The sequence below is a fragment of the Hippocampus bargibanti genome, linkage group LG05 (genome assembly GCF_051943395.1).
Source record: "Hippocampus bargibanti isolate YZ-2025 linkage group LG05, ASM5194339v1, whole genome shotgun sequence".
In the NCBI taxonomy this organism is placed as follows: domain Eukaryota; kingdom Metazoa; phylum Chordata; class Actinopteri; order Syngnathiformes; family Syngnathidae; genus Hippocampus; species Hippocampus bargibanti.
The window spans coordinates 2,002,030-2,030,003 of NC_142738.1; the positions used below are offsets into that span (position 1 = coordinate 2,002,030).

At 36.2% G+C, this 27,974-nt stretch overlaps 1 protein-coding gene across 3 annotated transcripts; it reads left to right on the forward strand.

Annotated features, from left to right (window-relative positions):
- pparab (peroxisome proliferator-activated receptor alpha b) lies at positions 1-26,632 on the forward strand. Of its 3 annotated transcripts, XM_088995880.1 has the most exons (8): positions 1-17; positions 92-248; positions 13,047-13,307; positions 15,816-15,994; positions 18,248-18,386; positions 21,931-22,130; positions 24,100-24,553; positions 25,729-26,631. In XM_088995880.1, exons 3-8 carry the CDS (start codon positions 13,100-13,102, stop codon positions 25,971-25,973), a joined length of 1,425 nt encoding a protein of 474 aa, XP_088852006.1. In that variant the 5' UTR covers positions 1-17; positions 92-248; positions 13,047-13,099; the 3' UTR covers positions 25,974-26,631. The 3 variants fall into 3 exon arrangements, with proteins under 3 accessions (XP_088852006.1, XP_088852005.1, XP_088852007.1); XM_088995879.1 differs by lacking the exon at positions 1-17 and having other exon boundaries at positions 34-248; XM_088995881.1 differs by lacking the exons at positions 1-17; positions 92-248 and adding an exon at positions 9,281-9,365 and having other exon boundaries at positions 25,729-26,632.
- Positions 26,633-27,974: the final 1,342 nt, after the last annotated feature.

The following is a 27,974-nucleotide window of genomic DNA, read 5'->3' on the forward strand; positions in this document are numbered from 1 at the left end:
CATCACTTCCGGCGGGCGTGAGTCTCTTCGGACGTCCCTGGCTTTTTGTACGGATGTTCGGTTCCCCCTTTTTTGACAGCAGCGCGCGCAGGCAAGCAAGGAAGGGTCGGAGGTGGGGATGAAACTAGAAGGACGTAGGCGGGCTAGGCTGCACTCTCCCCGCGGCTTCGTCTCCGTTATTGAACCGCTTCTCGTCCACAAACACCCCGGCGACATGCTGGTTCCGGTTGGAGTTTCCTCCTTTCAAGGTAAGACATCTTTTTTTTGGTCACTTTTTTGAAACGCGAACTTTAGACGCAGCCGCGTGCACTTTGGGAATGTTGTTTTGTCGTGCACCTGATTGGGCGCACTTATGTAGCCTTAATTACAGCTTTGGGATGTGCAGGCACGTTTCATCTGATTTCGTTTTTTATTGTTATTATTGTTATTATTGTTGTTGTTGTTTTTTGTTGCTGCACGCGTACGTAAATCGAAAGCAGGTGATTTCTCAGTGCTCAGTGATTTCAGCCAGTTAGTGCATCCCCCCTCAGCTCTTGGAAAGCCATGAGTACATTTTAGAATATGTGCATAGCAACAGTATGTTTGGAAAATACAGGTAACATCCGACCTATCCGACTCGTACTTACGACACCACTGCCATACCTTTTTTTTTAAATTATACAGTATGTTTAAGGGTACAGGTCAGTTATACAGTAATAAAAATCGATAATACCAAATATAAAATGATAAAAATGACACTAAACGTATAACATTTATAAATGAACTGTAAATAGTTCGGTATATAATAGTCTTTAGGTATTTAAAGTCTTTAAAAAACTCAAATTCATGTTTTCAACATTTTACAATGTTAAGGAAACGGTTGACGTATCTTGAGTTTGTCATTGGAGGACCACCGTAATTCAATTCAAAGAACAACTGTAGTTGATCTATTGAAGATGTGTACTCAATATTAAAGGACAACCGACACCATTTTTTTTTGTTGTTTCCTAACTGACATCAGAAAAACGTTTTATAGCATCTAAAATACCCAAAACACACAGGATGATATTTTTAGTCAAATGCAAAACACTTATATTATAAAAATGACTTAAAGTGTCTAAAAAGTACTTCAATTTGCAACCGGAAGTGGCCAGTTTCAGAAGGTCCCGCCCCCTTGTTCGTGACGTCACACCAGGACCTCTTGCCTTGCTCGAGAATCAAAATAATGCCTTCAGATTCGGAGAAGATGCTTTCTTGATACTCATCCAGTTATGAATATGATTCAAATGGTTCTGAAGAGGATGATGGGAAAATAACATTATAGGCTACTTTGTATTATTGGCGTCTGCCCCCCTAAAATGAGCATTTACATAGTTGGATGTTTTAAAAAAAAGGCAACATGAGACGCAGTATTTCTTTTTTTTTTTAGTCATGTGGTGTAACTGGACAATCAGGTTCTTTCTCCATGACAGAAACATTTCAGATGTTTAGGATTGAGGTGAGCGCAGAAAGAGGTCTATTGTTAGACCAAACTACATAGTTATGCAAGCCGGCACTTAGCACGAAAAAGATGTCTGCATTGGGACAGGTCATTGTTTTTTTTAATTATTTAATTTAATTTTTTTTATGGTCTTCATCACATAATTGTTTCTATTTATAATTGTATTTTAATTATTGTATTCTATTTGTCATTGTATTTTATTTATTATAGTACGTATGCTTGTCTGTGACTGTAAAGTGACCTTGAGAGCTTTGAAAGATGCTTAAAATGTAATGTATTATTATTATTATTATTATTATTATTATTATTATTGTTGTTATTTTTATTTTTATTTTTATTTTTATTTTTATTTTTATTTTTATGCGACATTTTCCAAAATACGTATTAGCTATTTGCTGTATTATTGGATTGGATTAGCCTTAATTAGTCTCGCAGTGGAGAAATTTACATTTCACAGCAGCAAAGTTACGCAAGGAGAAGGAAAGGAAAGGAAAGGAAGAAGTAGAAAAACAAAATACAGGAGCTGCTGTAAAGTCAGCCATTCTCGCTGCGTCATCTTGAAGTCAAAAGACCGAAACAACAAAATAATAAATGTTATACAATAATAATATTGTTCATTTCCACATTTTTACCGCGTACTATGACACTTGTGCAATTTGTTTCAAGCGTAAACAAAACCATGTCGATACAAGCATACAACTTTCAACATTTGTTGCAAAGTTATCCAGTATTTTAATGGCCCAAAAGTGGTTGAAAAAGCATTATTTATCTCTGGCTAGCTAGTCGCTAGCCAGCTAGTAGAATCTGGTCACTTATGAACTGTTTAAAATGTCTATGTTTACATTATGTTTTCTGTTGTGCTTTTTGCTCGCAGGTTAAGTCGTTCTGGGGTTGACTTGCTTGCTAACCATTAGCCGTTGCGGATAATATAGTCTGAGGAAATGTGATGTCATCAAGATAGCTATCTATTTGCTATCTATTAGCTATCTATTTATAAATGAACTCTAAGTAGTTTGGTATATAATAGTATTCAATAGAAAATGTTGCATAAAAACAACAGATCGACATCGTATACTATCCTATACATCGTATAGTATTATATTATTATAGTATTATTCGTAGTATACTATTTATAATTGTATTTTATTTATTATTGTATCTATGCTTAGCTGGCTAGCTAGCTATTGATTTACTAGCTATATAGATATCTAATTTTAATTTTATATAGATATCTGGCTAGCTAGCTATTAGCTATGTCCGAGAGAGTTTCTAAAGGCGATTATAAATACAATGTATTATTATTATTATTATTATTATTATTATTATTAGCTATCTTCGATTAGCTAGCTAGCTAGCTTTCTATCTGTGTTACTTCCGGGTTGGCGCGTGTGGCTGCCGCTGCTCAACCACAGAAAAACTAGACTGTAAAGTGACCTTGAGAGTTTTGAAAGGCGTTTATAAATGAATTGTATTATAATTCTCTAGCTATCTGTTCGCTATCTGTCTAGCTAGCTATCTATTAGCTATATAGCTATCTGTCTAGCTACCTATTAGCTATGTCCTAAAGAGTTTTGAAAGGCGATTATAAATACAATGTATTATTATTATTATTATTATTATTATCTATCTTATATTAGCTAGCTAGCTAGCTTTCAATCTGTGTTACTTCCGGATTGAGTGAATGCTGGCGCATGTGGTTTCCGCTGCTGATCCTATGGCTGTAAAGTGACCTTGAGAGTTTTGAAAGGCGCTTAGAAATCAAATGTATGATTATTATTATTATAAAATATGTTTTAATAAGCGTTTCCATCGCAAAATGATGATTAACCGGCCGCTATTTGACAGCCTGTTCACAGTTTGAGCCTTGTGTATACCACATATTATGCCCACCTCGTAGCTGCGTTTGCCCTTGGCGCTGCCCCCCTCTGAGCCTTCCTTACGCTAAAGTCCTTGTGGGACGGGGAAGGGGATTGAGGTCCTCCAGCCAGACTTAACTATAAGCAGCTCTCCAGGAGATTGTCCACGCTAATGAACACCTAAAGGGGTCACTGGATGCTCAATGTGTATTAGTTCTCAACTCTTTATTTTACCCGTCATGGATTTACGCTAGCTAGCGTAGCTGACGTGCGCTATTAACGCATTCACTGCTAGACATGTGTTTTTGTCATTGTCACTCCAATTCCAGGACCCATAGAATATTGAGTTTTAGGACGACATAAACATTCAATGCAGCGTTAGAAACCTTAGACTCTCTTCTTTTGCCAGAAAAAAAGAGTTAATTCCTAAGTTATATGGGTCTGGAGTTATATGAGCTTGAAATGAAGGCGGTGGTCCAAAATACAATGCGATACATACATATTGGTTTATATAGCGCTTTAACAACAGCGGAGGAACAAAGCACTAACATGTAAAAAAGGGAAATGCTGCCCCCTTGTGGAAAGGAAAAAAAAAACATAGCCAGAGGCCATGGCCAGTGCTTTATTGGCACCCAAACAAGATAATAATAATAATAATAATCACACATTTCATTTCTAAGGGCCTTTCAATACTCTAGGTCACTTTACAGTCACAGGATCAGTTTTTCTGTGGGTGAGCAGCGGCAGCCACACGCGCCAGCGTTCGTTCACTCTAACCGGAAGTAACTCAAATAGATAGAGAGCTAGCTAGTTAGCCAATCGATAGCCAACAGATACCTAGCTAGCTAGATAGCCAGCCAGATAGATAGCCAGTCATTTGGATAGTGAATAGATAGATAGCTGACGAGCTAGCTAGCCAGCTAGCTAATACATAGCAAGTAGCTAGCAAATGATTAATAAAATAATAATAATCACACATTTCATTTCTAAGGGCCTTTCAATACTCTAGGTCACTTTACAGTCACAGGATCAGTTTTTCTGTGGGTGAGCAGCGGCAGCCACACGCGCCAGCGTTCACTCAACACGGAAGTAACTGAAATAGATAATTTAACCTTGCAGTCTACACTCTGCCTTTGAACTATCAAAGTTGCAATCCATTTTCTCACTTTCTCTCTGTCGTCTGCCTGTCTCTTTAATGTTTAAACCACCTCCCCTCACTGCTGCGTTCTTGACCAATCACGTGGCTTTAACCGACGACTGGGGGCGGGAAATAGAGGACCAAAACAAGCCGGCTACCATTTTCTTATTAAGAGAACGGGCTCGTTCGCAAACGACACATCACACATTGTGGCAGCTCCGTATGTATCCCAAAAAATAGTTCGTATGCCAAGGTAAAATTTTCATAAACTTAACGTTTGTAAACCGAAAAGTTCGTAAGCCAAGCGGTTCGTAAACCCAGGTATCACTGTATCACCAAAATTTCCGCTAGCACAAAAAAACAACCGCTAAAATCCCGAACTCGACGTCTTAAAAAAACGTGATGCGACAAAATCAAACCGCTCGGCGCTCCGACGTCACGCTGGAAAATGTAACCGGAGTTGCACGCAGCTGTCATAGCAAATAGAAACTTCCCATCTGATGGCCCCTGGCCATTTTTTATTGAGGGGGGGTTATTGCACCATTGCGCCACCGCTGTCTGCTGCCCCCATAGTCCTCAGCTTGCCACAGCACGGCGGCTGCTGAACCTTGGCACATAACAGCTGGCGTCGACGTTATATGGAAACATTTGGCTCCAGAGACTTGATGCTTTCATTGTGATGGTCACATTGACGCTATTTTTAGCTGTGGGGGGGTGAGGGGGGGCATTGAGTTTAGAAATAATAATAATAATAACATTTCATTTCGAAGCGCCTTTCAAAACTCTCAAGGTCACTTTACAGTCACAGGATACGTTTTTTTGCGGGTGAGCAGCGGCAGCCACACGCGCCAGCATTCACTCAACCCGGAATAACTCAAATAGATAGAAAGCTAGCTAGCTAGCTAACTAATATAGCTAATAATAATAATAATAATAATAATACATTGTATTTATAGCGCCTTTCAAAACTCTCAAGGATACAACGATAGATAGGTAGCTAGATAGCAAATAGATAGCCAATAGATAGTTAGCTAGATAGCTAACAGATAGCCAGGTAATAGAGAGCAAATAGATAGCTAATGTCTGGCTAACTAGAGAGCTAGCTAGCCAGCTAGATAAATAATAATAATAATAATATTAATAATAATAATAATAATAATAATAATAATAATACATTTGATTTATAAGTGCCTTTCAAAACTCTCAAAGTCACTTTCCAGTCACAGGATTTTTTTTTCTGTGGGTTAGCAGCGGCAGCCACACGCGCCAGCAATTACTTAACCCAAATTTGTCAGATAGAAAGCTAGCTAGATAGCTAATAGCTGGCTAGTGAGATAGCTAGCTCGTAGCTAGCAAGCTAGATAGTCAGCTAGTTAGCCAGATAACTAATAGACAGCACATAGATAGCAAATAGCTAGCTAGGTAGTCAGCTAGGTAATGTATTTATTTATGTATGTATTTATTTTGGTTGTCCTTTTTCAGAGTTAGAACCACGAGAAAAAAAATAGTCTGCGATGATTTCCAACGGGTTGTTCTATTCCCGTCGTCGTGGTTACCTGTTAGCGGGTAACACAAATGCGCGTGTGTTACATATGTTAACCTTTAAATGTGGTGTGAACTAGGTAGAACGCTACAGTAGCTAGCCAGATAGTAAGCTAATACATAACAAATAGATAGCTTGTTAGGTAGCTAGCTAGATAGCCAGCTCTAAGTGTGATTTTTATTCCATCCGTTCAATCCAAATCTACTCCAGGTAAATTGTTTTGGCAGTTCGGGTGACATAAGTGGTATACGTTTGTATGCTTACGTCACACAGCTGTGAGGTTGTGAGTTTGAATCTTATTCGCCAGTTGGTTTTTCAACCGTTTTCTTTCTCATTCCGGCAATGACCACGCTGTCAACGTAGAGGTCAGAGTCCGCCGGGGTTTATGTAACGTCGCTTTTTTTTGTGTCCAGACGTAAGATGTTGAGTAACGCCACTCATTAAAATCCAGTCCTGCCTCGTTGGCAATGGACTCGATGGATTTTTGTTTTGTTTTTAGCTATTTAGGGAAACAAAGCTCTCAATGGTGCTTTGTATTGAATGCTGAGTCAGGCATTCTGCATTACAGCGGAACCCCTACTTAGGAAATTAATATGTACAGGAAGACATTGCTTAGCTAGAACATTTAGTGAATCAAGACGCATTTTCCATGTAAACGCCCTAATCCGTTCCAAGCCCTCCCAAAATTTAGACATCAATGTATTATGAAGCATGAAAAACAGAATCAGAAAGCATATAATAGCATGAACAGGAATTTGGTGCATATCTAGAGTCATTTTAACTAGATCATTTTGTAAATCAAGACGCATTTTCCATGTAAATGCCCTAATCCGTTCCAAGCCCTCCCGAAATTGAGACATAAATGTTTTATGAAGCATGAAAATGTGTCTAAATTTGCAACAAATTCATGTTAGAATTAGATTATTGCGCAATAAATGAGAAATGTCCTTGAGAGATTTGAAAGGCGCTCATTTTTTTATTTATTTACTTTATTATTATTATTATTATTATTATTATTATTATTATTATTATTATTATTATTATTATTATTATTATTATTATTATTATAAAAAAAAGCAACTTGGAGTGTAAACGATAAAAATGGTCTTATTTTATTTTATTTTATTTTTTGGACATTTTTAGTTCACATTCTCTTTCTTACTTCAGAAATTAATTTGTATAGGAAAAAAAGTATTAATAAGAAAATTTTGTAAGTCAAGACACGTTTTCCATATAAATGCCCCAATCCGTTCCAAGACCACCCAAAATTCTGAAATGAATGTTTTATGAAAATGTGTCTAAGGATGCAACAAATTCATGTTCCGAGTAGATTATTGCACAAAAAATGAGAAATGTGGAGAGAGAAAAATAACTCAGTGTAAACAATAAAAATGAATTTTAACTGTGTCTTATTTAGTTCACGTTCTCTCTCTGATTTAAGAAATTAATACAGTAAAGTCTCGTTATATCGATATTCAAGGGAGTCCGAAAAAATATCGATATAACCGGGACTATCGATATATCCGACCCTGTTTGCATGTAATTTTCTCCGTGCGTGCATAGAAATAGTATCGATATAACCGGGACTATTGATATATCCGATATCGATATAACGAGACTTTACTGTATATCCCGGAAGAAATTTCTTAACTAGAACATTTCTTAAGTCAAGACGCGTTTTCCATCTAAATGCCCTAATCCGCTCCAAACCCTCCCAAAATTCAGTCTAAATATGAAACAAATTCACGTTACCATTAGATTATTGCGCAATAAATTAGAAATGTGGAGAAAAATAGAGTGTAAAGAATCAAAATGGCTAAACTGCGTCTTATTTTTTATTTATTTATTGCCCATTTTTACTTCATGTTCTCACTCAGAAGTGGTTTTTGCCTTGCGTTTTGTCAAGAATTGATACAAGGACATTTGCTGTTATTTCTCCACTGTGAGACTAATAAAGGCAAATCCAATCCAATCCAATCCAATCCAATCGGTTTTCACCGGTTCTTGAAAAATGACCCCAAATGACCCCACAGCATTGCATAATAACCGAGAAATTGCTATGCTCCGATGCAAAGTCTTTTCGTTTTTAGTCCGACTGGAAAATGGATGGATTGTCTGACTGACTCTTGCTCAAATGATAAACTCATAAAATAATGATTTAGCAACCGGCTATCGCGCCTCCCATTTGAATCACCGCCTCTAAAGTCCAATGTCAATCGCACCTCGACGCCTTTGCCCTTTGCGCCGTCGCCATGACGACAAGGCGTATCAGCGCCGCATGATAAAGAGCCGCTTGGGTGTTTACACTGGCGGGACGGTGGTCCCAGATGAGTGAGGCGAGACCTTAAAGGACAACCGACGTCTCCGGACAAGTTGTGTCAATCATTTGGAAAATGGCTTCAAATGACTTCTACTGAGCGTATTTTACAAAGATTCCACCGCATGTAGCTATATTTTACCTTTTAAGACTCTCGCTGAATATTCCGGAAGTCTTGTTTTGGGGTACGTGACGAGTCCGTACGTGACGTCACTGAAGGAACGCCCCTGACCGAAAAAAAGGACACATTGTAGCAGTCCTTCCATCACGTCATTGTATTTTGTTGTACTTGTTTGGTTTGAAAATTTCGTGTTGCACCAAAAAGAGGCAGACGAGGGCGACAAAGCTCCGTGTAAGGAATTAATCAGCCTGTGGAAACGGTCTGATTAATTCCTTAAACTGAGCTTTGTCGCCAATTTCTGCCTCTTTTTGGTGCTACATTGCCCGCCCCCAGATACCTCAAAATGGCACGGAATAAATTCTTCAATCAATTGCAAACATGTATGCTTTCCTCTTCAGAACTATTTGAAACATATTCAAAACTGGAGGAGTAACAAGAAAGCATATTCTCCGAATCGGAAGCCATTGTTTTGATTCTCCAGCAAGGCTTGGGGTGACACCACGAACAAGGGGGCGGGACCTTCTGAAACTGGCCACTTCCGGGTTCATTTTTTTGGCAGATTTTGGACACTTGAAGTCATTTTTATTGGTGTTTTGCATTTGACTAAAAATATCGGCCTGCGTGTTTTGGGTATTTTAGATGCTATAAAACGTTTTTCTGATGTCCGTTAGGAAACAAAAAAGTGATGTCGGTTGTCCTTTAAACAAATCATCAGGCGACGCGCGCCGTGTCGGCCCATCGTCGCGCTCTGAGGGGCTAGCGCCATGTGACCTCTGCGCTCCTCGCCAGCCGGTCAGGAGTGACTCGACAGGAACTGAGGTTTAAACATTAACCGTGTCACAGGCGCTCTTGGGAAAAAAGACGACAGGGATGTCAGCTTTGGTCGAGGGAACGTTTTCGGAAAGCCAAGGTAGGGTGATTGTGTTTGGTTGATTGTGTTTGTCGGGTGATTTCCTGTCAGTTCTCGGTTCTGTTGCATTTTTTCTTTTTCTTTTCAAAAAAGAATTCACTCAACCCGGAATAACTCAAATAGATAGAAAGCTGGCTAGCTAGCGAACTACTATATAGCTAATAATAATAATAATAATAATCATCATCATCATCATAATCATAATAATAATAATCATCATCATAATAATTATCATAATAAAAAATCAGAATTCAGAGTTAAATGTCAGAATTCAGAGTTAAAAACACGGAATTCAGAGTTAAAAATCGGAATTCAGAGTTAAAAATTGGAATTCAGAGTTAAGTCGGAATTCAGAGTTAAAAGTTGGAATTCTGAGTTAAAAGTCGGAATGTTGAGTTAAAAGTCGGAATTCACAGTTAAAAATCGGAACTTAGAGTTAAATGTCAGAATTCAGAGTTAAAAACACGGAATTCAGAGTTAAAAATCGGAATTCAGAGTTAAAGACACGGAATTCAGAGTTGAAAATCGGAATTCAAAGTTAAAAATTGGAATTCAGAGTTAAGTCGGAATTCAGAGTTAAAAGTCAGAATTCAGAGTTAAAAGTCGGAATTCAGAGTTAGAAGTCGGAATTCAGAGTTAGAAGTCGGAATTCAGAGTTAAAAATGGGAATATAGAGTTAAGAGTCGGAATTCTGAGTTAAAAGTCGGAATTCAGAGTTAAATGTGTGTGCGTTACTTCTGGGTTGAGTGAACGCAGGTGCGTCTGGCTGCCGCTGCTCACCCCCAGAAAAACATTTTTTCCTGTGACTGTAAAGTGTCCTTGAGAGCTTTGAAAGGTGCTTCTAAAATTTCCCCATTGCGGGACGAATAAAGGTATTCTGATTCTGAAATTGAATGGATTATGATTATGATAAATCGATATTTTGTAATATTTTACTTTCCAGACCAACGTAGTTCTGTCATTGAAAATGTGTGCTCTGTCCATTCTCGCTCTGAATGCCATCGACGCAGAAAGCCGTCTGGTTGCAATGAGGTCATTGGCTAAGAAAAGTATGTATGTTATTTAAATAGAAGGCCATGTTTGCACTGGGTCTCTGTTGACATAACACCCCGCAGTCCACATTATGAAGAGGTGGGGGTAAATAAGCAATATAACACGCTTGTATAGTCATCTGAGTTTATTGTAACATGACTCACTGAAAACTAGAAATTGATCCATCTTGATCGGTTGCCAGAATGTCAAGTCAATCCAATTATCCAATCAGTGGTCGGGCAGAGTGGCGTGATCATTCCCCATTGACGCTGCTGGTGTATTCACTAGAAAACTGATGTTCATTTCATTCATTTTGACAAATTATGGACATTTCCAGCAAAGAATCATCTCAGCCATTTGTCTTTTTCCACTGGCGGCCATTTTAAAGTGGATCTTGTTACTGCGCGTTTTCATACGATTGTTTTTGACTTTTTGCTTATTGCTTGCTTTTGTGTGTTTACTTATTGACTTTTTGCGAATGGAGACCGTGAATTTTCCCACTGGGAATTATCGATGAAAAGGTTTCTTCAGCCGTCATCTGTACTTCTTTCAAGGTGTACTTCTTCTGTACAGATGACGGCTGAAGAAACCTTTTCATCGATGGACCACTCCTGTACGACTGAGAGCTTACACAGACCCATTGGGAATTAATTAATAAAGTCTCTTGCTAGCTAGATACCTAACTAGCTAACTAGATACCAAGCTAGCGAGTTAGTTCACTAACTAGCTAGATACATAGCTAGGTAGTTAGTTAGGTATATCGCTAGTTAGTTAAGTAGATAGCTAGTTAGTTAATTAGGTAGCTAGCTAGATATATACATAGCTAGCTACCTAACTAACTCACAGCAGCACCCTGACATGTTGTGTAACTAGATAGCAAAAATCGCTAGCTAGCTACCTAACTAACTAGCAAGCTACTTAATATAGCATAACATAGCTAGATAGTTAGGTATCTAGCTAGCTAGTTAATTAAGTAGCTAGCCAGATACATCGCTAGCTAGTTAGTTAGGGATCTAGCTAGCTAGTACAAAGCTAGCTAGTTAGTTAGGTATCTAGCTAACTAGTTAATTAAGTAGCTAGCTAGTTAGTTAGGTAGCAAGCTAGTGATTTTTGCTATCTAGTTACACAACATGTCAGGGTTAAGGAGTTTGCGCAGTGGCACGAGAAAACACTACATGCTACATGACTTTATTTTTCTTTATTTTTTGATTGTTCACCGTTTTTTTTTTTTACTTCTTTCTTTCCTTTCCTCTTCCTTTCATCACTTTGCTGCTGTGAAATTTAAATTTCTCTACTCCAAGACTACAGCTCTGGCTGGCTAGCTCGCTACATGGCTGGCTAGCTAGCTAACTTGCTAACTATCTATTGACTATCTAGCTAGGTATCTGTTGGCTATCGATTGGGTCGCTAGCTAGCAAGCTTTCCATCTATTTGAGTTACTTCCGGGTTGAGTGAACCCTGGCGCGTGTGGCTGCCGCTGCTCACCCACAGAAAAACTTCTCCTGTGACTGTCAAGTGACCTTGAGAGTTTTGAAAGGCGCTGATAAATGAAATGTATTATTATTATTATTCATAAAGGCTAATCCAATATTTGTGGGTTATCATTTTTGTTGTTGTTGCTGAAATGTTTGCAAACCAAAGCCACATTTCTCATTGATATGAATGGAAACGGAATCAATGTGTACTGCGGTTCCCTTGTATTAACATTAGAGTTTTTTTTGGGTAATGAAGGGTAAATATCTCCCCCACAGAGGCTTTGTTTTTGAAGGGAGAGTTAGCGCTGAGCGAACGTGCGCCCCTAGCATGACCGCCTGTCATTTGCTGCGGTGGCAAAGACGAGTTGAGGTCAAACTCAAGGCGACCAGTGTGCAAAAATTTTCAAGCCGACTACGACAATGAGCGGCAGCTGCCATCAGACAACTCTGTAGCACCCCCCCCCCCCCCAAACCTCCCCCATATTTTTCCCCGTCTTTGATGGACTTAACTGCGCCTGATGAAAGGGGCTTACCGAAGACTGACCTAGTTTCCACGCGGAGGTCTCAAGTTTTGACTACCAGGTGGAAGAAGCGCATCGAAAAATTGCCTCTCCACGTCTGATCGCGTCCGAGTCCGCAGACCCCTCCCCCCCCCCGATTCTCTTCTTCTAGCGCAGCCCCCCAAGCTAGCCCAAAGTGACCTAGATTCTTCCTTCTGCGTATCTCGTTAGCTAACTTTTCAGCTGCCTCTGTTCTCTCGACTGTCGGCAAAAGCAAAAGTTTTACATGACATTGGTATTTCCTTGATAACCCAAATCCTTGTCTCGCCATGACGTCACGTGTACTTTTCAGGGTCGTAAAAACTAGCAAAAACAAACCGTAATATGTCGGAAACAAACCGCTACATGGTCAAATGTGACCAAGCGTTGGTCTGTCTAGTAATAGTAATCATAACACATTAGATTCATAAGCGCCTTTCAGAACTCTCAAGGTCACTAATCAGTCACAAGATCAGTTTTTCTGTGGTTGAGCAACGGCAGCCACACGCGCCTGGCGGGCCTGGGGCTGGCCCCCGGGCCACCAGTTGGACACCTGCCTTGGAAGAGCTCTTTGCTTTTCGTCGTTAGCCTGACACAAAAACATTGACTGTTTTGTTCTCCCTCATCTCTTCCAGCCTGAGTGAGTGAGTGACCTGGCGGGCCGACCTTGAGCTTCTCCGCCGCCGCCATGGTGGACGTTGAGAGTCACTATCGTCCGCCGTCGCCTCTGGAGGACTCCATGCTGGGAAGCCCGCTGTGCGGCAATGACGCCTTCATTGGCGGCATGGAGGAGCTCCACGACATCTCGCAGTCCATCGATAGCAGCACCCTGAGCTCCTACGACGCCCCCGAGTACCACTCGTCCAGCAACGGCTCGGACGGCTCCACCGTCTTCGGTTAGAAACATAATCAGCTCCATTTTTTTCTACACATAATAAGAATATTCATCATCATCATCATAATAATAAAAATCTGAATCATAATCATAATAATAAGACTACTACTACTACTAATAATAATAATAACAATAAGACCACTACTACTACTCCTACTACTACTACTCCTACTACTACTACTACTACTACTAATAATAATAATAATAATAATAATAATAATAATAATAATAAGACCACTACTACTGATAATTATAATAATAACATTAAAACGACTACTACTACTACTACTACTAATAATAATAATAATAATAATAGTAATAATAATAATAATAACACCACTACTACTCCTAATAATCATAATAATAAGACCACTACTTGTAGTAATAATAATAATAATAATAATAATAGTAATAATAATAGTAATAATAATAATAATAATAACACCACTACTACGCCTAATAATCATAATAATAAGACCACTACTTGTAATAATAATAATAATAATAATAATAATAATAATAATAATAACACCACTACTACTCCTAATAATCATAATAATAAGACCACTACTTGTAATAATGATAATAATAATAGTAATAATAATAACACGACTACTACTAATAATAATCATAATAATAATAAGACGACTACTACTACTACTAATAATAATTATTATAATTGATGCTATTGTAATTATTGTTGTTATTATTTCATTATTATACTGTCTTTGGTGAGGAATATGCGAATTTCTATTTCTTTGAGACATAATAACAGTAATAATAATGATAATAATAATTATACTAATAATCATACAGTCTTTGGTGAGGAATATGCTCATCTCTATTTCTTCTAGACATAATAATAATAATAATAATTTTAATAATTGTAATACTTTTAATAATTTTAATCATTAAATTTTATTAAAATTAATAATAACTTTCAGACACCCCCTCCCCCCCACACACACACACATTCAGCGTCATTTTTCTCACCCAAATTTTCCACGGTAAACAAAAACAATACGCACAATCTGTTAAGAGCAAACACGGCGTGAGCGGCCGCTATTTGGGATGTCGGCTAATCAACCCCGCCGTGGCGCCCACACCCGTGCTCAAATTTCAAAGTTGTTTCCCCGCAGCAGCTCGGCGTAATCTTGATGCGATTGTTTTTAAGCGTCAGTCCTTTAATCCCTAATTTGCTGCAACCGAATGCGGCAGCACCGCCTCAACTAGAAAAGGTTGATGATGACTCAGCGTGTCAATCAAATCCTTGATTTTGACAGTTTTCAAGCCATTTCCTTTCTGGTTTATGTTGGACTTGATTTTTTTTTTTTTTTTTTTATGCGCTCCCTCGTTCTTCCTCGTAACTCGGCATTCCACAGCCGCCCCAAAGCAGCTCTCGGGAAACATCAACTAGGCTTCTGTTGCCTCCTGAATAGCGGATGAGGTGGACAATTGACAAAATGGACGCCACCGCTAAATTACGCAACTAGGGAAGACGGTGCTAAAATTCAGACAAAGGCGATCGGTTTTGTATTTTATTTATTTATTTATTTACTTACTTACTTACTTATATATTTATGTATGTATGTATTTATTTATTGGTAATTTTATTTTAGGGGAACAATGCGACATGCTAGCCAAGGAGAAAATGAATGTTTTCAAAATGGTGGTGGTTTTTTTATTTTCTTGTCTATCAATTTTGCTTCTATGCTAGCTAGTTGTCTATTTTTTTTTATTAAATAAATAATTAAATAACCTGTAAAAACTTACACGAGAGATGTTATCATTTGTTATAAATACATAATTAGATAAATTCATTAAAAAAATAAATGGATAACTGCATAGATCTGTTGGTTGGCTGGCTAGATAGCTATCTATTGGCTACCTAGCTGGCTATCTATTAGCTATATGGCTGGCTGGCTAGCTAGTTGAGTCCGGAAACATATTGGCGATCTAGCTAGCTATTGGCTGTTAGCTATCCATTAGCTGGTTACTTAGCTATCTATTTGCTATCTAACTAGCTGGCTGGCTGGCTACCTAGCTAGCTATCTATTTGCTAACTAGTTGCTATCTATTTGCTATCAAACTAGCAAGCTGGCTACCTAGCTTGCTATGTATTTGCTATCTATTTGCTATCTATTAACTTTCTATTTGCTATTTAACAAGCTAGTTAGCTGGCTATTAGTTATCTATTAGCTAGCTGGCTAACTTTCTATCTATTTATCTAACTACTTTCTGAAAATCCCCAGTTTTGTGGCAGTTTTAGAACGCTTGAATTCATTTTTATTGGTGTTTTGCATTTGACAAAAAATATCAGCCTGCGTGTTTTGGGTATTTTAATGCTATAAAACGTTTTTCTGATGTCAGTTAGGAAACAAAAAAGTGATGTCGGTTGTCCTTTAAAGCTTCTCGATTATAAGGGGGTGAACTATTTTTGTGTGAGAAAACTTTATCCATGGACTAGTTGCTTCTGCGTAATCACATGTAACACTTTACTGCTCGGCAGATGCCCTGACGCCAGCGTCCAGCCCGTCGTCGTCGGTGGTTTATGGGGTGGCGGCAAGCCAGGAGGATTTTTCGCCTTCCCCGTCGTCGTCCTCGTCATCGCTCACCTTGGAGTGTCGAGTGTGCGCCGATCGCGCTTCGGGCTACCACTACGGCGTTCACGCCTGCGAAGGCTGCAAGGTGAGAAGATTACGACGCCGACGACAACTGCGCACTTAAATTATTGAAACAAATAATCACGTCTCTGCTCGGGTTTCGTGTTACATTTCATTTCGAAGCACCTTTCGCAACTCTCAAGGTCACTTTACAGTTACAGGATAAGTTTTCTTGAGGGTGAGCAGCGGCAGCCACACGTGCTAGCGTTCACTCAACCCGGAAGTAACTCAAATATATAGCAAGCTAGCTAACAAGCCAATAGATAGTTAATAGCTAGCAAATAGATAGCTATTAGCAATGCCACATTTTCCTCATGCGTCGACAAATGAATGTCGAGAGGATTTATTATTTTTTTTGGAGGGGGGGGGTGGGTATCGCCAGCATTATACTTTTTGCATGAAATCTTTCAACTTCAGTTTTTTCTTCCAGTTTCCTCATACTACGGGAGCACAAAATGTTTTTTAAGCTCTTTACAGTATATACGTTTTGTGATGCGTTCGGGTGCCGGCTTGACAACTTCCAGACGCTTCCGTGAACTAATTGGAATTCCGCTTGAGGGAACCGTACGTGGTAGTCACAGGCTTCATGACCCCACATGACCACTTCAGCCAAATTTACAGTCTATGTGACAGCATTCCATAGACAGAAAATGATGAAATGGGGCGGGGGTGATGCCTCTTTGGAAAAAATAAAGCTGCATACACTTAATTTTATTTATTTTCTTTAAAATGTGGACATTGTGTGGTAGATGGAATGGGACGGTTTCCAAATGTGTGCAAAATGTAAGTATCGGACCATGCTTGGTGCAATGTGAACTTTCGGCAAAAAGGATGTTTCCATGGAAAAAAAAAGATACATGTAGATGTGACCTTTGCCCTCCAGTTCCGCTAAAACGTCTTGAGTTGCTTTCAAGCAACTCGGTAAACCATTAAACTCAAAAAGTCAATTGTGTCATGAGTCCAACCCATCATCCCCGGGGACAAAAAAACAGCACATTAAAAGTAAAGAAAAGACAAAGACAAAACAGACAAATAAATAAAAACTTTATAAATAAATACACACACACATAAACAAATAAATACATAAATAAATACATACATAAATAAATAAATACAAATGTCACACACATTAAAAATAAAAAAATGAAAACATATAGACAAACAGACAAGGAAATAAACATAAACAAATAAACAATTTATAAATAAATAAATAGACAAATAAATACATAAATAAATGCATGAATAAATACAAATGTTAACAGCACATTAAAAATGAATAAATAAACAAACAATCATATAGACAAATAAATAAACAAACATATAAATAAATAAACAATAAATAAATACATAAATAAATAAGTAAATATATAAATAAATATTTATATAAATAAATACATAAGAAAATAGAACTGTTAACAGCACGATAAAAATAAATACATAAACAAACAAATATACAAAGAGACAAATAAATAAACTCATAAACAAATAAACAATAAATAAATACATACATAAATATATGAATAAATACATAAACAAATACAAATGTTAACAGCACATTAAAAGTAGATAAATAAACAAACAAATACACAGACAGGTAAATAAACAAATAAACAATTTATAAATAAATAAAAACCAAAATAAATAAATACATAAATAAATACAAATGTTAACCATACATTAAAAATAAATAAACAAATATGCAAACAGACAAGTAAAGAAACATACAAACAAATAAACAATGTATAAATAAATACATAAATAAATATATAAATAAATCCATTAATAATACAAATGTTAACAGCACCTTAAACATAAATAAACAAACAACCATCTACAGACAAATAAATAAACATATAAACAAATAAACAATTTATTAATAAATAATACATAAGTATATGAATAAATACATAAATAAATACAAATATTAATATTGGTTTTTAAGATGGTACAATATATTAACTCCTTCACTGCCAGACGTGCAAAAATGTGTCCATTGATTTATAAAACGCTTCAACAACAGCTGAAACTGTAACAAAGCACTAACATGGAAAAAAGGGAAATGCTGCCACTTCGCGGAAGGGAAAAAAACATTGCCACAGGTCTGACCAGCGCTTTATCGCAAGAGTAAACCAAAACCTGAAAAAATCGGGAATGGCGCTCTGTCATATTTTTAATTTCCGAATAAATTTGTTAATGGCAGTGAATGAGTTAAGATGCTAGCAAAGAAAAACTGTCGTGTAAGTACGCTAAGTGTTTTGTTTTTTTGTACCTCCCCCAGGGTTTCTTTCGCCGCACCATCCGTCTCAAGCTGGAGTACGACAAGTGCGAGCGTCGCTGCAAGATCCAAAAAAAGAATCGCAACAAGTGCCAATACTGCCGCTTCCAAAAGTGCCTGTCGGTGGGCATGTCCCACAACGGTGAGTTCCAAACAACCGGCAAGGCAAGAGCAGCTCCCTTGTTTTGTAAACATGTACACACTTTGCCGCACGCGCACTTAAAACGACACCGCCACTCATAGCCAACAAGTGCCAGGGGGCTAATTAGCGCTAATATCCTGAAGAGCGCAAGTGCAGGCACCTCAGTACTGCATGAAATCGACCTTCAGAGCGCGAACAAATCACATTTTAGAGACGGAAAATCAACCGAGGTTGGATTTTGGCAACTTAACTCATTCACTGCCATTCTCAAGTGTCTCATTCGGGTATTGAAAATGATTAAGCGCTAGCCATGGCCTCAACTCAAATAGATAGAAAGCTAGCTAGCCAGCTAAGAGATAGCCAGTTGGCTAACAGATAGCTAGATAGATAATGTGTTTCCTGACTCAAATAGCTAGCTAGCCAGCTAGATAGCTAACAGCTAGCCAGATATATAGCTAATAGCTAGCCAGCCAGCTAGATAGCCAACATCTAGCTGGCTATTTAGCTATTTAGCTAGATACTGTATCTATTAGCTATCTATTCTTTAGGTATTAGCTATCTATTCCCTTGCTATTAATAATAATAATAATAATAATAATAATAATAATAATACATTTTATTTCAAGCGCCTCTCAAAGCTCTCAAGGACACTTTATTCACTATCTATTCGCTAGCTATTAGCTATCTATTCGCTAGCTAATAGCTATATATTTGCTAGCTAATAACTATCTATTTGCTAGCTACTAGCTAGCTATTCGCTAGCTAATAGCTATCTATTCGCTAATTATTAACTATCTATTGGCTCGCTAGCTTGCTTGCTATCTATTTGAGTTACTTCCGGGTTTAGTGAACGCTGGCACGTGTGGCTACCGCTGCTCACCCACAGAAAAAGTTATCCTTTGACTGTAAAGTGACCTTGAGAGTTTTGAAAGGCGCTTAGAAATGAAATAGATTATTTTTCTTCGTATTATTATTATTATTACATTTATTTTAAATATATGAAACAAACGTAATTCTAAATGCCATAAAATCTTTTTAAAAATGTTTTTTTTCATATTTCACTTGTGCATTTCTATCTTGTACATTTGATTTATTACGAGGGGGCGATGGATGCGGTGTTTATTGCATTGCTGTTGACACACACACACACTCACGCACTCACACACACACACTCACACACACACATACACGCACACTCACGTAGGCATGCTGACCCATGTTCAAGGTCAACATCGGGATTAGAAACACATTTAGAAAATGACGTTGCTAGCATGCTAGCGGTCAGCGGCGTCCAACAAGGTCACCCTTTGCGCATATAATCCACACAATGTCGCTTATGGTGAGCTTTCCCTGCATTTTATGATTCTTTTAGGTGATGGCTAACAGATTTGTGCGTCATTCTTGAGTTTTAGGACTTTAGTGTTAACAGAAAAGCACGGGGGGGGGGGGGGGGGTTACAATGGTGGAATGGCAGTCTCGTGATAGGTGACGGGACAGATTCTGCGCTAATATTGGCCCTTTGTTTTTCCACCCGTAAATGATACACGAGCTAACTTGAACTCTCGTTGATGTCGCCTGACTGTCCCGACATATTTATATGTTTACTTTCTATCGAAACACAAAACAAAAAGACAATTTGACATTTGTTGTATTTAACCATAGCATTTAAAGCTCTAAACTAGTCTTGCATAAGTCAGCTAGCTTTATGCTAACCAAGTAATCTTCTAAAAGTTCGCTATCTCCCCGCTAACCCACAAGACAAGGATTAATAAGTATGTAACCAACGAGTTTTACAAAAATCCAGTAGCTTCACGCTAGTCAAACAATCGTCTGCTAGCTAATGCTAATGCTAACTCACAAAATGGGCAATTAGACATTGTGTATTTCACCATAGCATGTTTATTTTTGTCTCGCAGAAGCCTGCTAGCTTAATGCTAACCCACTATGCTGTAGATAGGCTCTTAAAACTAGCATTGATGTTGCGCTAATTCTAAATATATATATTTTTTAATTTAAGTGTAAATACGGCGCATAGAACATACAAAAACATTCATGTATTTTGTTGTCAATTAAAAATAAATAAATAGATAATAATAATACTTTTTATTTCTGAGCATCTTTCAAAACTCTCAAGGACACTTTAGATAAATAAATAAATAAATACATTAATTAATGAATAACATTTAAAAATACATTATAAAATTACAAAAAATACAACATTTTAAAAAAAAATAAATATAAAATAATGAATAAATATATAAAAAAAATACATAAATAAACCTCGTTCAGGTCCCCTTGAAACATGAAAAAAAAATATTAAAAAAAAAATTAAAAAGTACATACGGCTCATAGACCATACAAATACATTCATACACGTGTATTTTGTTGTCAATTAAAAATAAATAAATAGATAATAATACTTTTTATTTCTAAGCGCCTTTCAAAACTCTCAAGGACACTTTACATAAGTAAATAAAAAAATAAAAAAATAAACATTTACAAATACATTATAAAAAAATACAACGTTTTGAAAATATTAAATATAAAATAATGAATCAATATATAAATAAAAATACATAAATAAACCTCGTTCAGGTCCCCTTACACCCCCCCTTTAAACATGAAAAAAAATAAAAATTAATTAAAAAGTAAATGCTTTTTGTCATCCTGTAAGGGGCAGAATTGTACTATAGACAAATAAATACATAAATAAATAAATACATACATAAATAAATAAGATGTGTACATACATGCACGCATAAATAAATTAATAAAATGTATACATGCATACATGCAAACAAATAAATTAATTAATAGGGGGATAAATACACAAATAAATAAATACAGAAATAAATGTGTACATGCATTAATAAATACATGAATAAATACATAAATAAATGCATAAATAAATAAATTAAATGTGTACATGAATATGCATGCATAAATAAATAAATGAACAAATAAATAAATAGACAGATAAATTGACAAATAAACAAATTAAGAAATAAATAAAAATAAATACATATGTGAATAAATAAAAAGTACATGCATACCTGCACACATAAATAAATTAAAATAAATAAATAGAGACATAAATAGACAAAAAAAATACATAGACAAATACGTAAATAAATAAAATGTATACATACATGCACAAATAAATAAATAAATACATACATACATAAATACAGACATACAGACAGACAGACAGACATACATACATACATAAAATATATACATGCATATGTGCACGCATAAATAAATAACTAGACAGATAAATGGACAAATAAAAAAATAAACACAAATAAATAAATGAACAATTACATGCATATAAATAGACAGACAAATAAATTAAAAAAATGAATATGTAAATTAATAAAAAGTGTACATGCATGCATGCGCACATAAATAAAAATGAATGAATGAATGAATGTATTTTTCATGTATCCAATTGCCCCAATTTTGTGCACGGCGCCGATGCTTGATGATCCTTTGTTCCAATTTCCAAACTTGAGCGAGTGGTCCGCGTTTGCTTCCCACGCAGCCATCCGTTTTGGCCGGATGCCTCAATCGGAGAAGCTGAAACTGAAGGCGGAGATGGTGACGTGCGAGCGGGAGGTGGAGGACCCCCAGATGGCCGACCAGAAGACGCTCGCTCGGCAGATTTACGAGGCCTACCTCAAAAACTTCAACATGAACAAGGCCAAGGCTCGAACCGTCCTCACGGGGAAGACCAGCACCCCCGTAAGAAGGCCCTTTTGATTGATTTCTTTCCATCCATCGGGTGATTTCTTCACAGGTCGCCAACTCTTGTTGACGCTTGAACTATATCCCCCCCCACACACACACACACACACCCTCCCACGCCCCCTACTGGAGTTTTTTCACCTCTTAGCACATTTTCAACTTTGCACTCCCAATTTGTGTCTCAATCGCCGTCAGCTCGTGGCGACACAGATGATATGTAGCAAACCGAAGCGTCAAGAGATGCCAAAGATGCCATAAATAGAGGCAGGCTATTATTTTTATCGCCGTCCCTGCACTTTTTCAAACCCGAACTCGGAATGACGATAAGTCAGGGTTTTGCAAAATCAACCCTGAGACCTTTAACGTGAGACCATCGAATAAATCCAATGACAGCTAAAACCTGAAAAAAAAATCGCAGACTTTCCCTCAAATAACTTCAAACTTAATATACAGTGATACCTTGGTTTACAAACTGAATTGGTTCCCACACAGAGTGTGTAAGGTGAAAAGTGTGTATCCCAAAAATAAATTTCCCATAAGAAACCATTAAAATGAGAATAATCCGTTCCCAGGTCCCCATAAAACATAATTTTCAACTAAATAAGTCTCGGATGTGAAATGACTATCTTGGTGGTTGCAACCAGCTTTTTTTTTTCTTCCGTCTTGGTCACAAAAAAAAAAAAATTATAAAATGTGCAGCGATCAGAACGACAAATGAGAAAAAAGTCTGAGAAAAGTCTGGAAAAAAAAGGCAAAAAAAAATCACACTTTCCCTCAAATAACTTCAAACTTAATATACAGTGATACCTTGGTTTACAAACTGAATTGGTTCCCAGACAGAGTGTGTAAGGCGAAAAGTGTGTATCCCAAAAATAAATTTCCCATAAGAAACCATTAAAATGAGAATAATCCGTTCCCAGGTCCCCATAAAACATAATTTTCAACTAAATAAGTCTCGGATGTGAAATGACTATCTTGGTGGTTGCAACCAGCTTTTTTTTTTCTTCCGTCTTGGTCACAAAAAAAAAATTATAAAATGTGCAGCGATGAGAATGACAAATGAGAAAAAAGTCTGAAAAAAAAGGCAGGGGGTGCACACGCACATATACTGTTTTATATATATATATATATATAGTGATACATTGGCTTACGAACTTAATTGCTTCCCAGACAGTGTGTAAGGCGAAAAGTGTGTCTCCCAAAAATTAATTTCCCATAGGAAACCATTAAAATGACAATAATCCGTTGCCAGGTCCCCATAAAACATAATTTTCTACTTTTCTAAGCCTTAAAACTACACACGATATACCTTATTTTATGTATAATAAATATGCTATGGTATTATAATTAAATAAATAAACTGTACTGTATAATAAAGTACTTTTTTTGACCTTTGTGATGGTCGTTGATGGCTTGATGGTATGGAGTGGCTGGTTTCATCAGCATTAAACACTTAATGAGGAACGTAGCCTTCTTCTTTCACCATCTTGAGGAATGATCGCTTGTAGGTGCTTCCTCTGTGATAATTTTACCTAGTTGATGGATGGATGGATGGATGGATGGATGGATGGATGGATGGATGGATGGATGGATGGATGGATGGATGGATGGATGGATGGATGGATGGATGGATGGATGGATGGATGGATGGATGGATGGATGGATGGATGGATTGATTGATCACTTGGCTAGCTAGCTGGATGGGTTACTGGATGGATGGATTGATCACTTAGCTAGCTAGCTGGATGGATGGATGGATGGATGGATGGATGGATTGGTCACTTAGCTAGCTAGCTAGCTGGAATTCTGGATGGAAGAACGATTGATAGTATGGATGGATATGATATTATTATTTTCAATTTTGGGAAATTTCATGAAGTGTCCGAAAATAACAAGACACACAAGTACAATCAGCCGTCTGAGCCTGACGTGATATCGGACGTGCACTTGTGCTTCTTGTCGGTAGCCTTTGGTCATCCACGACATGGACACGCTGCAGCTAGCGGAGCAGACCCTGGTGACCAAGATGGTGGGCTCGGCGGGGGTCCTGAAGGACCGCGAGGCCGAAGTGCGCCTTTTCCACTGCTGCCAGTGCACCTCGGTGGAAACGGTGACGGAGCTGACGGAATTCGCCAAGTCGGTCCCGGGCTTTTCCGACCTGGACCTCAACGATCAGGTGACTCTGTTGAAGTACGGCGTCTACGAGGCGCTCTTCGCCCTGCTGGCCTCGTGCATGAACAAGGACGGGCTGCTGGTGGCGTACGGCTCGGGATTCATCACGCGCGAGTTCCTCAAGAGCCTGCGGAGACCCTTCAGCGACATGATGGAGCCCAAGTTCCAGTTTGCCACCAGGTTTAACGCCCTCGAGCTGGACGACAGCGATCTGGCGCTCTTTGTGGCCGCCATCATCTGCTGCGGAGGTAAGCTCAGACACACAAAAACAAACACAGCATAATCATAATAATAATACTCATAGTAATAGTGATACTAATTCTAATATTACTACTACTACTACTACTACTACTAATAATAATAATAATTATTATTATTATTATTATTATTATTATTATTATTATTATTATGATGATAAAAATAATAACTATTAATGATAAAAATAAAAATACAAATAAAATTAAAAGTAACATTAAAATTAAAATTAAAATTAAAATTAAAATTAAAAGAAAAAGTAAAATTAAAATAAAATTAAAAATACAAATACAAATAAAAACAGAATAAGAATTAAAAAAACGAATATGGATATGAATATGAATAAGAATTAGTAAACAGATAATAATAATAATAAAAATTATAATAAATATTGATGATAATAATAATAAACTGTATTAAAATAATAATAATAATAATAGTAATGATAGTAAGAATAATAGTAGTAATAGTAATAACATTAACAACAATCATAAAAAATACAATTAATAATAATAAAAAATAATAAAATAACAGTAACAAGAATAAACAATATTAAAATAATAATAATGTTAATAATAATGTTAATAATAATAGTAATTACAGTAATAGTAATAATAGTAATAGTAATAACATTAACAACAATCATAAAAAATACAATTAATAAAATAACAGTAACAATAACGATAATAAAAAGTATAATAATAATAATAATAATAATAATAATATTAATGATAATAATGATAATAATAATAATAATCATAATAATCATAATAGTAATGATAGTAACAGTAATAATAGTAATAGCATTAACAACAATCATAAAAAATAGAACTAATAATAATAATAAAAAATAACATAACAGTAACAATAACAATAATAAACAATATTAAAATAATAATCATCATCATCATCATAATCATAATAATCATAATAATAAATAATTTGGAGCCTTTAGCTTGAATGAGACTGGATTTTTATATTCCAAAGTTCAAACTTTTTTCTTAATTCACACGTTCTGACATTTTCCCCCTCCTAAAATCAACGGCTTATTTCTTCTTTCTGCGCGGCCCGGTACCAAATGACCCACAGACCGGTACCAGTCTAAAACATAAATTTCAATCTCACTCTAATGCCCCCGCCTCCCCTCGCCCAACTCTCCCCATTTTAGACCGCCCTGGCCTGGTGAACGTGAGCCACATCGAGCGCATGCAAGAGAGCATCGTCCAAGTTCTTCGTCTCCACCTGCTGGCCAACCACCCGGACGACGCCTTCCTCTTCCCCAAACTTCTGCAGAAGTTGGCCGATTTGCGGCAGCTGGTCACCGAACATGCGCAGCTGGTGCAGGAGATCAAAAAGACGGAGGACACGTCGCTGCATCCGCTCCTGCAGGAAATCTACAGAGATATGTATTGAACAGCGTGCACCTGTCGTGCCGTCCTTTTTAGGGTTTTTTTTTTTTTCTTCCCCCACCGTGACCCCACCGTGAACCCTCTCCTCAATGCAACAAGGGCTACTTTCAACGTCACTAATATGAAGCCTTGTTTCCACCAAGCGGCGCACTTTTAGTTGGGTTTTAGTCGTATAAGGAAGTTACACTTTCACTATTTTGGTATTTTAAGGTTTTTTGAGTAGTAAGGGCCACCTTTTTTATTGTCCCCAAATTATGATTTTTTTTGGGGGGGCCGGGAATACAATTTAGTTTAACATCATTGTTTTCCCATACATGTTAATTTATGGGATTGTTTTTTTTTAGCAATTCTATTTTCGTAAAATTTCATTTTTTTTGTCCTCAAATTATGATTTTTCTTTTTGCCAAAAATTCACATTTATTTTCACATGATTTTTTTTTTCCATAGATGTTAATTTACGGGACTTTTTTTAAATACATATATTTTCGTCAATTATAGATTTGTTTTGTCCCCAAATTATGATTTTTCTTTTTGCCAAAAATTCACATTTATTTTCACATAATTGTTTTCCCGTAAATGTTAATTTACTGGTCTTTTTTTAACAATTCTGTTTTTGTAAAATTCATATTTTTTTGGCCTGTCCACAAATTATGATTTTTCTTTTTGCCAAAAATTCACATTTATTTTCACATGATTTTTTTTCCATAGATGTTAATTTACGGGACTTTTTTTTTAAATACATATATTTTCGTCAATTATAGATTTGTTTTGTCCCCAAATTATGATTTTTCTTTTTGCCAAAAATTCACATTTATTTTCACATAATTGTTTTCCCGTAAATGTTAATTTACTGGTCTTTTTTTAACAATTCTGTTTTTGTAAAATTCATATTTTTTTGGCCTGTCCACAAATTATGATTTTTCTTTTTGCCAAAAATTCACATTTATTTTCACATGATTTTTTTTTTCCATAGATGTTAATTTACGGGACTTTTTTTAAATACATATATTTTCGTCAATTATAGATTTGTTTTGTCCCCAAATTATGATTTTTCTTTTTGCCAAAAATTCACATTTATTTTCACATAATTGTTTTCCCGTAAATGTTAATTTACTGGTCTTTTTTTAACAATTCTGTTTTTGTAAAATTCATATTTTTTTGGCCTGTCCACAAATTATGATTTTTCTTTTTGCCAAAAATTCACATTTATTTTCACATGATTTTTTTTCCATAGATGTTAATTTATGGGACTTTTTTTTAAATACATATATTTTCGTCAATTATAGATTTGTTTTGTCCACAAATTATGATTTTTCTTTTTGCCAAAAATTCAAATTTATTTTCATATAATTGTTTTAACATAAATTTTAATTTACTGGGCTTTTTTTTAACAATTCTATTTTTGTAAAATTCATATTTTTTTGGGCTGTCCACAAATTATGATTTTTCTTTTTGCCAAAAATTGACATTTATTTTCACATCATTGTTTTCCCATAAATGTTAATTCATGGGACGTTTTTTTTAACAATTCTATTTTCGTAAAATTGAGATTTTTTTTTGCCCCCAAATTATGATTTTTCTTTTTGCCGAAAATACAATTTACTTTCACATCATTTTTTTCCCATAAATGTTAATTTATGGGATTGGGTTTTTTTTAGAAATTCTATTTTCATAAAATTTCAACAAAAAAAATCCTCAAATTATGATTTTTCTTTTTGCCAAAAATCCACATTTTTTTCAGGTAATTGTTTTTCCATACATGTTAATTTACGGGACTTTAAAAAAAATACAGATATTTTCAGAAATTATAGATTTTTTTTGTCCCCAAATTATGATTTTTCCTTTTGCCAAAAATTGACATTTATTTTCACATAATTGTTTTCCTATAAATGTTTATTTACACGACATTTTTTAAACAATTATATTATCGTAAAATTCAGCTATTTTTTTTGTCTGTCCCCAAATTGTGATTTTTCTGTCATTTGAAATTGCAATATGAATTTAT